At 29.7% G+C, this 14,242-nt stretch overlaps 1 protein-coding gene across 4 annotated transcripts in view; it reads left to right on the top strand.

Annotated features, from left to right (window-relative positions):
• LOC135961696 (uncharacterized) overlaps window positions 1-13,653 on the top strand; it is a 63,858-nt gene extending 50,205 nt beyond the window's left edge. For 2 of the 4 annotated variants that reach the window (XM_065513240.1, XM_065513237.1), the window contains exons 6-8: window positions 6,774-6,827; window positions 8,434-8,631; window positions 8,705-13,653. In XM_065513240.1, the coding sequence (XP_065369312.1) occupies window positions 6,774-6,827; window positions 8,434-8,631; window positions 8,705-9,346 (894 nt within the window). In that variant the 3' untranslated portion in view covers window positions 9,347-13,653. Of the gene's footprint in view, window positions 1-1,096; window positions 1,933-6,773; window positions 6,828-8,433; window positions 8,632-8,704 lie in introns of those variants that run through there. The other 2 variants (XM_065513242.1, XM_065513241.1) reach the window with 2 other exon arrangements.
• The last annotated feature ends 589 nt before the right edge of the window (window positions 13,654-14,242 follow it).

Here is a 14,242-nt window from a genome sequence, read left to right as displayed (position 1 = left end):
TATTGCCAAAAAAGAACAATTGTTAGAACCTTTCTAAATTTGTGAGTATGTAGTTCATTTGCACGTTTTCTTTTAATATCCAAAACTGAAACATTCTTAATGTAGTAATCGTCAATAAAAAAAAATGATAGAATACTAAATGTCGCTGAAAATATCATTAGTACTCCTACCCAATCTTAATTTTTTAAATTTGCTAATTTAACGCTTTAAAAAAAGTATACATACATACACATATGTATGTATTTAAATTTAGATATGTAGTTAAACCAAATTTGTAATATTATTTAATAAAGCACAGTTTATTAAGCTTTTATTATAGTTTAGCTATTTAACTTAGCTTTAGTTAGCTCCTGAATGAAATGGTTAAAAAATATTTAGAATTAATTGAAATTTATTATTTGTTTTTGGTTTAATAATAAATAACTAGAAATCCACTACCTACTTATCGAGATTGAATTTCGTATACCTTCCACTAAGAGAGATATTTATTAAATATAGCATAATGTATTTGTTTATTAAATAATGAGTCAAAGTGAATATTGCAAGACAACATTTTAAGACACATTTTAAACATTTCGATTTATTTTGGGAACATATTAAAGAAAATCTAGTTGCATTAAAGAAACCAAAACTATTTTTAAATTTTGTGGCCCGGCTGGTGGAGGATATACGAAAAAATTAAAAGAAAAACTGAATGAAATTTTGTACAAACTTCGCGTTACACCAACCAAACGTGTACGTGGTGGGATTGATTTCGTTTATAGTGATTTTTTGTAGTGCATTTAGAAGCTTATTTTTTTTCTTTGTATTGATGTCCTACTTTTTGAATTTTTTTTAAAAAAAAACTTTCTTTATTCTATTGTATTGTTAAAATTTCCTTTCTGAGATGATATTACAACAATTACAACTTCTTCTTCTATTTTACTCGAATGTTTGTTTCTTTTTCTTTCTGTGGCTATTTCCTCTACTTTTTTTTTTTTGTTTTTTTTTTTTTGTTTTTGCTCATCTATTACTTGATGATTATTACGAAATCTGTAGTGTATACCACGGTGTGAAGGGTGTGGCATATTCGATCGCTGTTTTCAATATCCGAGGCGTGAGTTGGAACGCGATTGTGGATGTCAGTTTGCACTTTTACACAAGGCCGACGTAGAAAGCTAGCAACCAGCAATTACCGATGGGGAAGAAGTCTCGCCATCGGAGGGATATCGTCGTGTTGAGAGTATTGACAGTCAAGCAATGGCGAATAGTTCTGCATTGAACACACCTCATCACGTACACACAAGCAACATGAGTATAAACACAAACCGAGAGGAAACATTCGCTCTAAGCGATAGAGAAGCTGACGAGGTACTTAGGGAGGACGAAGATGAAGAAAAAGATCTAATAGAAGCCGACTATGGGCGAATGCCTGGTGGCAGAGGCAAGAGTGAGCATAGAATGCGCCAAAAGAAATATGCCACACAACGCAGTATACTGAAGAATTCCCAAGACAATACAACCACAACAACAGAAGATCTAGAACTGTTAGAGGCCAAAAAACAAATAATTTTACGCAGACGTAGACTTTTCAGTCACTATCGCCAATACCAAGAGTGGAGACGTAGACAATTTAGTTATGATCCCTGCTACTATCGTGCCATTCCACCACCAGTAGCACCCACCATTTGTGGTGGGATTGGTGGTGGCGTAAGTGGTCCGATTACTAGCGGCATTGGTGAATATTCCATACATGCTAGCAATCCGAATGCATTCCGTCGTCGCCGCCAGTATCGACGACAATATTCATGTGCTGAACGTTCGCGAGAAGATTCGCGTGAGAGTCGTGACTCTTCACATTTACCCAAGTGCCACAGCATGGGTGCCAGTGATACGATACGCACTGATTCAACTACATTAAATCATACGAATCCCACGACCGAACGTCACAGTGTAAGTCGCTTTTCGAGCAACCACCTATTTAAATTCTTTCTCTCTATGTAAATCACGCAAAATCAAGTCAATTCAAAATCAATTCATAACGTTTGGTCAATTGTGTCTGTGTTGTTTGGTCCCTAGAAAATCAATGCAAAATACCTACATATAATAATTGTAATCAAAATCAATAAAATAATGTGTGGATTATTAGCACAATTAATTAATCGTTACAGATAAACAGCACTTATCACATGTTTATAAGCACTGGAAATTGAAATGAATTCAAATTTTGTAATAAACTATTCGTTCGCTCGTTCTATCGATCGATCGTTCGTTTGTTCGTTTGTATATTAAATATATTCGTTATAGTATTTGTGTTTGTCTCCTTCCTGTAGTACATATTTTGTTTGTTTTGTTTTTCATTAGCCGAAACAGATGGAGCCAAAGTTCAAAATACATAGAACAATTCTATAAATACATATTCACATAAACTTTAGCATTTAATCCAACATTTATCAATTCAAATGTTTCGTACATAAAAATACTTGCTGCATATAAATAACACTTGTACTAACTATTCCATTGCGTATAAAATTTCGCTTGTTTAGTTTTCACGCACCCTCACACTCTCACTATCTCTCTGTCACACACACAAACTGTCACAATAACAACCAACACATATGCTTAAGTACACTACATGTATAAACAAAGCCACCCAATCGAACCACCTCCACCACCATCACCATCCACCTACACAAACAAATTGTGATTTGTCTTTTGCTAATGTACAATGAGCAGAATGTTTTTTTATTTCGTAATTTTTCCATTTTCATTTTATCTCTACTAAAAAGTTAGAGTCAATGAAATTAATTTTATTGCTTCTTTGAATTATCCAAAACAAAACTAAAAAAAAAACAACTTAACTACAACAACTACTGCTTTACACCAATCTTCCTGCACCATTCCAAATTATCTTTGCCTGTTTTCTTCTAATTATTTTTCTTTCAAATTCCCCTATAACTGAACACGACATTATCAATTTAACTAAACCTTTACTACAATATATAGAAAGATTCATTCATTCAAGACTTATTACACTCAGCAATTTACATCGTTGCTACACTGGCTACAAAAAAAAACAAAAACCGTAAAGGTTTATCCAGAAAATTTTAAATCAAAAACTCTGTACATATGTACTGTCATATACCAATAGATTCGTATTGACGTGCTCTTTCACAATCTATGGGTGATTTTAAAAATGATTATTTTTCAACCGGAAAATAAAAGTTCGCATGAAACACTTACAAAAAAGTTTTAAATTGCCATCATAAAAAAAACTCATTTGAGGAGTTTTACAACAACAACAATTTGATAATAGGAATCAAACAATAACAAATTAAAATCCCACTTGATTTTATTTTAACGACAATTTATTCAATTGCAATGTAAGGGGATTTACAAATTGTAATGATCTGACCAGCAGCAAGCTATAGGTGTCAATTTACATAAAATGAGTTTTATTTTCTGACGGGAAAAATAAAAATCCCAAAAAATTATTTTTTTTTTTTTTTTCTGACGGGAAAAATAAAACTCATCAAAGGATTTTTTTATGATGGCTTGAATATTAACTGTTTCAGGTGGATTTTTATTTTTAAAGTCACAAAATAACTGTTATAAAATATTTTTTTGCATATCACTTATAACAGTTACTGTCCCTGGTTTTATGATCGCGTAACGTATGTTTATTATTAAGTTATAATTAATATTACTCATACGTCCATCTGCTAAATGAGCAAAATAAGTATAAAGGAATACATAATACATATTTATCATTGATTTCCTTCTTTGCAATTGTATTTTGTCAATTGAGATCAAGATAAGAAGTTATCCTCGTATCGTAAGTCAATTTTTCTCCTCAATATGTAATTCGATTGCAGAAATTAATATGTTGCAATTTACACAAAAAGAACGTCTGTAATTTGTTCAAATAATAATATTCGTTTAGCTAGTTCAATTAGTTTTACTATTTTCGAATATTTTGTTTACTTTTTATATTGAAATATTCCAAAGCTAGTAAAAATATTAAAAACTAGCCAGTAAACAAACAATGAAATGACTTGCAACCTATTTTATGAAGTAACTTAAAAATTATGCGAGATAAGCCATTTGTTTATTATAACAAACGACAGCATATCGATAAGTATTGAAATAACTTCATGCCAGTCAAAGGTAATGCAGAAAAAAATTAATGAGTGTAAAAAGCAAAGAGCTAATTTGAGGTTAGCTGAAACTTATGCGGAGTGAGTACTGACTCACTCTGAGCTCACTACATTGAACAACTGAATAGCTTTATGTGCTGTTTTTCTATAGCGAACGAGTGCTTTGAGTGGACGTTTTGCATGTAATTTGTTTTTGTTACAATAACAAAACACATGTAAAATTTCTACTCAAAGTACTCGTTCACTATAGAAAAACAGCACATTAATTTCTGATTAAGTTGACTCAAAGTCCGACAGGGAAGCTACAGAATATTTAAATATAAATTCAACAAGACCACACACAGAGAAAAAATATAGTTGTACATACATATATGTTTACTGTAACCATTTCAACATTTTTACACCTTTATGTATATGATTGCGGTAACTATAATATTTTAAAGTTACGATTAACATGATTGTAGCAATCGTATACATGATTGTGACAACCATTTTTATGATGATGGATTTAACAAATTGTGTTGTTCTCCGCTTATAATCATAATCTGAGAACAATATATTATGATATATTGATTCATCATGAAGTTTAGTCGTAATTTTATTAATACAGTGAGGACTCGATTATCCGTGATTCGATTATCCGGCAACATCAATTATCCGTGAAAGAAAACGAAACAAATTTTGGATCGATTTCAACTTTTTTGCATCGATTAACGGAATTATAGCAACATTTTCTTTTCGATTATTTTTGAACAACAAACACAATGTGAATAAAACGAAAAAGGGGAATTCCCCATTCGACACTGAATATATTTGAAGACAGTTTATGAACTGTCAAAATATTCCACTTTTAACAAAAAAGCGACATGGAATTCACAAACTTAGGAGACAAATCTTCAGCTGATTATATATAGCTGCCACAATTTTTGTGGGGAAATTTAGATGAATTCATATTAATAGAAAAACTCAGCAATGAACAATTTATATAATTTTCCACAAAATGTGACGTCTTTGATGCAACCGATAGATCAGGGTGCAATATGGAGCTTTAAATGTCATTATTGAAAAACTATAGTGCAAAAACTATTCACGTCACGTCAGTCAATAGGAATTTAAGAAGACGTTTAATATCAAGAAAGCACTGTTGTAAATAAATAATGCTTGGAACGCTGTTAGTTCTGTAGTTTTGAAAAATGCGTGGACTAACTTACTCTGCCCATAAAATGAAGGCGTGTGGACATATGTACCAAATTTAATAAAATCCTTTAAAAAACTACTCAAAATTGGTACTCAATTAACCGGGAAAATTGATTATCCAGAATCCGACCAATACGGATAATAGAGGTCCCACTGTATTATAAAATGTGTAACGGGAAAAAAGACGTAAGCGACTAAAAAAACGGATATAGTGTATACATATATGAAGTTGAAACAAACTGCATCCTATATCTCAGATATAATAATACTTATTTATTAACGGAGTTTTAAAGAAATACCATGGCCTACTCCAAAGATATTTAAAAAAAAATGCTCTTCTGTAAAATTTAGTTTTTGTCGGTTACGTCTTTTGTGCGAAAACGACTTGATATAATTGCGATATCGAATAGTGATTTTTTTTTAGAATATTAGCAACATTTCGATTTCGGCCTTGGTCGATCGGTCGGCTTAAGAGACATTCAAATCATGGAATTTTGTAATCAATATAATCTATAAACAACAACAAACAACTTTATTCCAGCAATTTATTTATATTTTCGGGGCGGGAAAATAAAACGTTGTTCACATTCCTTGCCCTTGATATTATAAATACGAAAGTCTTTCGATGGCATATTGTTAGAATTGAAATACAAATTTTACTATTTGAATCAGAATGTTTGAGGATCTGAGAACATAGACATTGTTGTATACATAATTGAATTGATGTTTGTTTGTCTTTTATGAATCCTATTGTCTTCTGAAAATATGAATAAATAAAGGAAATAACAACAATGACAAATTGAAGAAAATTATCTAATTGTTGTGGGATTTATTGGTTGCATAAACCATAGGCTGATTTCTGTTGTACTTGTAGTGCTAATTTGTTCAGATTTCTGAAAAGCTTGACCTTGAATTTAAATATGAATACAAATATTGAAAAAGTAATTTTCTTAAATTTTCAGCATACAGATATAAAAGGTTGTTAAAACTTTTTTGATAAGCCAGAACGAACATACATATATATTTTTTAAAATATTAATTGCTATTAGTAAATACACATTTAACGCATTATAAATATTGAGCTTTTGACTTTTCTTTTACATCTTTTGTTAGTGGTATGTACAAATAAACTTTAATATTTTCATTATTTTATTTTTTTTTTAAATAAAATAAATACACTTCTGCTTATGTTGAAATTATCACTTTTAGGCTTTTATTATTTTGTGTTTGTTTAATTTTGCTCAATTTAACTAAAATCATCACACCGGAATTGAAAAAAATGGTTAAGAAAATAAAAAACAATTTTTAAGTAAAAAAACTACATAAATTGTACTTATTTTTTGGTATTAAGTTTTTGTTTATGTCCATAGATTCATTAAAATCTTGTCTCAATTTTTTGTCCTTCCATTGTTCTCTTCTTTTTTTTCTTTTCTCTTACAGTTTGATAGCAGCGATTGCGGAGCACTCGCCTATCAGCCTCTACATTGTAGTCGTGTAAGCAGCATTGTTTTCAATTACATACATACAAGCATACACTTATTTTACTTTACTTTATGTTTTGTTTTTTTTTTATTTATTTATTATTTTATTTTCTTTTAATGTTTTTATTTTTGTTTCTGTTATTGTAATTGTGTTTGTGTTTGTGGATTCGTTTATGTTTGTTTGTGTTACAACAGTTACAGTTATAATTGTAATTCAATGTTTGCCTTTTATTGTTTTTATTAAGTTGAATGTTTTGTTGATTTCATAGCTGTTAATTTTGGATTACGATTAGTAATCAATTAGATTATTTTTCAAAAATAATTTAATTGATTATATAATTCTCTTTAGCACAATTTCTGATTACTAATTGATTACGATTACAAATAATCAAAAAATAATCAAGATTACTTGCGATTACGAGAAAATAATCAAAAATAATCAAAAGTAATCTAAAAATAATCCGACTATTTTCAAAGACTACTTTTGATTATTTTAGATTTAGATTACTTTCCAAAAATTTTGCATTTACAGCGAATATGAGTAAAAAACAAATAGGGGAGCTATATATTTTTATGAAATATTGAAAATATAGACTTCAGGAAGTTATTTACAAAATTTTAATATTATGGAGGACCTGCAAGGAACTGAAAGGGACCTGGAACCGATTGGTCAGCATCAGCCAAAAGATAAAAAACTCATAGATTTTTGTTTAAAATTTATTAATGTGGCCATAGCCCCCATATAAAGTTCATTTCAGAAAATCACCTAAACATCCATAAATAACTTAAAAATATGGCTAGCAAGTTGAAATTCGAAACAAAAAATTTCAATATACATATATAAAAATCGCTATACCAAATTTTATGATGATCGGTCCATAATTGGTCATAGCCTCAATATAAGAATCACTTCCGGAATACACATTAACCTACACAAATATCAAAAAGAATATTTAATTTGTTAACATTACACGTTTCGCACAACATCTATATATAAATTACAAACTCGGTTGAAATGGTAACAATGGTGAGCCTATGGAGTGCTGATTTAAAAATATAAGCTAGTTTTGCTATAAAATTCTGAATAAAATCAAAATAACTTGCTAACGGAGGAGATAGAGATCTTCCACAAAAATTATCCCCATAAAATTTCACAATACACTGACAATACGAATTCTTTCAATAGGTCAAATGTATGTGTCTTGCTCTATCGCTTTAAAAATCCCGGTTCGTGTCCGAATGTAGGCGGCCTGTTATTGTTTTTATTTTTTCACGTTGTAAATGCAATTTTTGAAAATAAAATGATGTAAATGCAAAATTTTTGGAAAATAATCTAAAATAATCAGAAGTAATCTTTGAAAATAGTCGAATTATTTTTTGATTACTTTTGATCTTGATTATATGTAATCGTAATCAATTAGTAAACGTGCGAATCATTACTTCACCTTTCGAAAAAAAAAATAATCTAATTACTAATTATGATTAGTAATCATTATTTAACAGCTATGGTTGATTTTATTGAATGTCATCAGTGGGGGGGGCTTTTATTGTTTTACTTTGTGGGGTACTTGGAGCAAATTTAATTGATCATTATTATTGATTTGATTTGAAATTTTCAGCACTTCCACGTTTTTCAAGAGGAACACTCGACATCGATATCGGAGCGCATAACACGTAGTCGCATAAATTCAGCCATTTTTGTTTCATCAGAAGGCCGAGGATTTGATTCAATCGAATTTTTGCGACGACATGGTTCACAAAGTGTTTTGTGCCGCAAAGCAAAAAGTGCCGAGAATATAACGGACAATGGTAGAAAGGTATACAAATTAAATACAATTAACCGAGTAGGTTTTTGTTATTAATGCAACTGTGTTGATTTGTGTTTTACAGAAAAGTTTCGCTGAAAATCGCCAGTGGCACACGGATGACAGCAATGGCAACGATGCGCAACATGATAATGGCATCGAGATGCATGAATGTTCCAGAAGTGTGGAGAATCACCCGGTAGCATTGCTAAAGACAAATGTTGAAAAGTTATTGGCAGCTACAAGCGTGTTAGGTCATTCAGCAGCAGTTACCACTTCCAATAAAGTAGTGGGTAGTATATCAATAGAGACGCCACCATCTCACATAAGAGAGGAGCAACACAATGCCGTGGCAATATCTGTGCCACCAATACCGCCTCCATTACCCCCACCACTACCACATCCTACATTGAGTTCAGCCAAAACGGTTTCATTAAACTCAGCTTCCCATGATTCTGCCGACACTGTAGAAGAACTGGTTTCAATACCATTCGATATAGCAGCGACAATGTCACCAGCGATTCATTCAATTCCCAAGACATCTAAAGTCCTGGTGCGCCAACGTTCATCTACAGCCTCGCCGGTTCTATCATCTGCGCACAGTAGTCCCAAAGCATTAAAATTGAAATGCATCACACCCAAACTAAATAATCTACCGATGGTTTCGGTGTCAGGCCCCTCGCCATCGCCATCCGATGAAAAACCACCACCTGGTGAATGCTTGTAACAAATGGTGGCCGAAACATTTATTTAAAATTGATAAACATCCCTGCATCGACCAAGTAGATAGCAAATGTTTAAATAGAAATGGAATGGAATCGAATTGACAATTTGTTGAGTAATTAACAAAAAAAAAAATAAAACGAAAATAAAAATCCGGGAGGGTTATTATACATGCCATAGACAGAACTTTCAAAGCTTAGACTTTGTCTAAAATTCACAAAATTAAACCAATCCTAATTTGTTATTGTGAAAATTACTATGACAGTGTTGGGTTATTCAATATTTTGTCTATGGTATTGTAATATACACACACACACTTTTATAGATATTCTATATACAAATTATTTACAAATTTTAAATTCTTGATGTCTATTTATGTGTATTGAATTAATATGTGTTTTTATTTATTTATTAATATTATTAATTATAATAGATAACAATTAAATCTGAAATCTGCGAAAAATCAATTGAAAAGGATAATGATGGATCTATTGTGACAGCATTTTAATTGTATTGATTTCAAAATACACACATTTTAATATGTATTTCTGGACATTTGTGCACCTTAAAATTTGCATTGATTTATTTTGTTACATTTCAATACAAGATATGGAATAGTTTTTTGCAAAAATAACAGTAACTGAAAAATAATTTAGTCTTTATGGTCCATTCAGAGGAAAAAAAAAGTACATTCTAAACATTGTTGTCCAAATAAGGGTATATCGTACGTGACATAAAATAAAAGTGATTTAGAGGTACATACATGTAAAAATATGAGATCTTCTTTTAATTTCTTACTCTAAACTAAATATTTCTCATTTACAATCTGCCATATTTAAATAAAAGCAATCTTTGGATGATTTTATAATAAATTTTATTTAACATCGTTCGTGACATAGCGTACGTGACCGATTTTTTTCTTATAGTAATAAAGTATATATTCTATAAAAAAAAAACAAATAAAAAATATATTTTCGGTTTCAGAAAACAAGGTGATAATAGCAAAAAACAATCAGAGTATAAAATTCATATCTTAGTACATACTAAATATTAATTAAATTAAAAAATTAAATATAGACAGTTTATTTTTACTTTAAAAAATATTAATAAACACTAAATACTCATAGTCAAATTTGAGAATTGTTTTCCTATTCAACTCATCTTGAGTTTCAAGGGTTTTTATTTTACCGGTCGTGGTTGACACATTCATGAAATTGCCCATTACATACATATATGCATAAAGTGGTGAAAATATGCATTATTTTAGCTACCACTCAAATATGCAGTCTTCACTGACTTCTAATTACATACATACATATTTATATTCAAAAGAAATTTTCTTAAAATCACTTTTCAATTTAATTTGCAATTCTATTATACATACATACATTGAATAATTGGCAAGACATTTGTACATGTCTTGGACTTTACGTCATCCAGTTGAAGCTTTCTTTTAAAAACTTTTTTCATGTCCTCTTTTCATTGTTACAAAAATCTTGAATAATTCCAGACATTTTTCTATATAAATCAGAGGTAAATTTACAGAGATTAAAAATATCTTGAAATAAATACTTTTCAAAACAAAATGTGAAATGTCGTTGATGTTTCAAAAGAAATAACTTATTGGAAAACTTGATTTTTAAAATATCCGTTTCAGCCAATAGTTTTTCATTCGATGTTTTCAATTTCAATCCTCCTACTTCTTCTGTAAGTAGTGACAGGGGGGAAACAAAAATGTTCGACAAGGCATTGCTTCTTACCCTTGTTCAAAATTTTAAATTCGCCTTGTCTTTTATCGACGTTGAAATCTCATTCCGCCGAGACATTTGTTTGGAAACAAAAAGTAGTCACTCGGAGGTTAATCTGGGGAATAGGGCGGAAGAGGGCCATGGAAACTGCACATGTATGTACCCCCTTTTGTGCACCCGATTGTGAGCAAAAGCGGCATACATCTTGCGGAAAGCTTTCTCATACCCAAGCGACCATTTAAAATAAGCAAACACAAACTAAATGACGCAGCTTGTTCAAATTTTGACAGGAGTCAACTGAGAGATGCCTGTTGACAGGAGCAGTGTTGCCCTTTCAGTTAAGAGCCGAGAAATTCAAAAAGTCGCGGACTCGTATGTTTTTAATCGAGCATTAGCTCATATTTAAGGAAAATCTTTGGAAAATGTAAGATATCTATTGTTCAAGGACAATTTTCTATATCCTGTTTTATGAGAAACAGATTTCTGACATGTATACCAAATATTATTGAAATCAGAAGAAATTGTTCGTTTCGTCCCAACAATTAAAAGTGTAAATAGTCTGAATTAAATGTGTTTTTATTTGAATACGTTTATAAAACAAAAACAAATGGTCAATTACTTTTTTATTATATTATAAAAATAGTTGAATGCATAGATTCAAATTGTTTAAATAATACATTAATTTTTAATTTTATAGCCTGATAAATATACATACATATGTATATTAAAATAACAAAATAAATAAATGTTCCTTCCAATTTCTATTATCTACAATTTTAAATAAATGTTTCGGTTTATCTTGTCACATAAAGGAGATATTCCTAATATGACTCTAACTTAAGAAAGAATACAAGTTTCAAATATAAGAAAGAAAGCTTTAATGAAAAATAAAACTGAAAATCGATTTTAATTAAAAATTCAAAAATTTATAAAAAAAAAAAACATAAATTAGTTATAATAAAATTTATAAAATATACACACACCTTATTACATACACGATTTAACAATAAATTATTAAAATATGAACACAGGTACATATGTAGTATGTAGTATGTATGTTAGTGTACGTACATATCGCCTATTTGAGATAAGACCGTCATGACGCAAAAATTACTAAATTGCGGAATCAAAAATAAGAATTCAATAATAGAGATATGTCTATTCTAAATAAGCTTCTAAATTATCGCTTACATTTCTAATTTATTATTTTGAATTATGGCGGTATTGTCGTAATTAAGAGATACTATCTACGTTTTTATGGCCCAAATGTTGTTGTTAATGTTCCAACTGAAATGAAAGTACATAATTATTTTTTTGTTTAGTAATTTATTGCTCAATTTTTTTCAGAAGCATATCTATGTATTAACATAAAAATCCCTAAGAGTAAGTTTTCGCCAATGTTTAATTATTGAAATTTTGTATACAGATTTATTTGAAATTAAATTCACACAGTATTGCTGATACTACTCGAAAATTAGTTTAGTTCAAAGTTTAACTGAATTTTTCAAACTTTCATTTTAGTTGAGAATACTGAATAAATTGTTTGTCACCATACAAACGGGCCATCCTAATGTACATACATACATACATACTTAGTGTTACATACACATAACAACAGTGTCAGTCAAAACATTTTGAATAAAATTCAACATTATTCATTGTTTTAAGTTACAATCTCAACTCTTGCCAATGATGAAAGTTTTGAATCCAAGAATATTCCAATAGGATGTTCAGTCAAAACAGTAATAGATTAATGTCCTTCAACTACTACCTTAAAATAACAATCCCAGATGATATGACTTGAATAAAGTCAACAATTTCAGTATTTAGAACTTTCTAATTTGTTCCTACTGACAGATGATGTATGTCATCATGTATTTCATATGGCAATGGTTCAAAACTTAACAATTTCTCTAACAGGATTTATTTATCCTAGGTCTATATCTGAGCAATTTTTGTCATGATAAAAAATTATCAGGTATAGACAAAATTGTTAGTGATTTTGCTCACACTACTTTGTCTTGACAACAAACGTCATAAATTGAAATGATAAATATTTGTCAAGTATAGACTGGGGGTTATTTCAATATATGAAAGTCAAAAATTTATATACATATCTATTGAAAACGGGATTTTAGTTATAAACGAGATTAGATAATTAATTTCAAATATGCCTAAATTACTTGAGATTTAAAAAAGAATAAGAACTATGGAATTTGGTTTCTCATCAAAATGTTTTGACCCAAACTATATATGTAGATAAATAAAATTTAATTAAACGAATAGAAATGGGCCAAAATCTTAAAGTAAAAAGCATATCACACAGAGTTATTAACGAATATGGCACAAAAGCAAAGTACACTCTATTAAAAACCAAAATACTATAAGAATTATTATAAAGCTGATGGGAATAATTATATCAACTATTTTAATGTTAAAACTAAAGAAAGCAGAGACCAACCAAAACTTATGTAAGTAGGAATTAAAACAAAATATATCTATGTACTATATTAATTTATAATAAGAAAAGTAAATAAATAAATATAAAAAAACACATTAAAAAGTGTAAGAGAACTTTTAGTTTAGACATTATATTTTTTAATAATGTTTTACAATTATAATATGTAGACAGTGTAATAAATACAATTGTACTCGTATGAATCCTTTTAAACTCAAACAAACTCCCTTTATCAAGGAACAATGGTGTAAGCTTTACTTTAAAAAACTATTTACATACATACTTACATACATACATACATACATATATAAATACATATGTAAATACATATATACTACATGCAAAAACCAAAATGCTAAATTTACATTTGCATAACCGCAACAGGTTGGGACGATATGAACTTGATAATAATATTTTAAATTTTTTTATGGGAATTTATAAAATTTTTAGATTTTTGCGATAACTATTAATGGAGGGACTATTTATTATTTAGAAAACGCAGAATTTGTGATCATATTTTTCCAAAAACCTTTATTAATATTTATGATCAGTATACTCCGGAAAATCATCATGAATAGATTGACGATTGAACCCCAGAGTAAACAGGGGTGACAATTTTGAAGTTTCAAAAAGCCAAAATCCGTTTTCTAAGAAAGTTCTCATGGAATGAGTAAGATATAACAGGTTTTGGTAC

Source organism: Calliphora vicina, chromosome 5 (genome assembly GCF_958450345.1).
Source record: "Calliphora vicina chromosome 5, idCalVici1.1, whole genome shotgun sequence".
NCBI classification, from domain to species: domain Eukaryota; kingdom Metazoa; phylum Arthropoda; class Insecta; order Diptera; family Calliphoridae; genus Calliphora; species Calliphora vicina.
The sequence above is the reverse complement of the archived record's forward strand: the minus strand, read 5'-3'. Positions and strand labels throughout refer to the sequence as shown.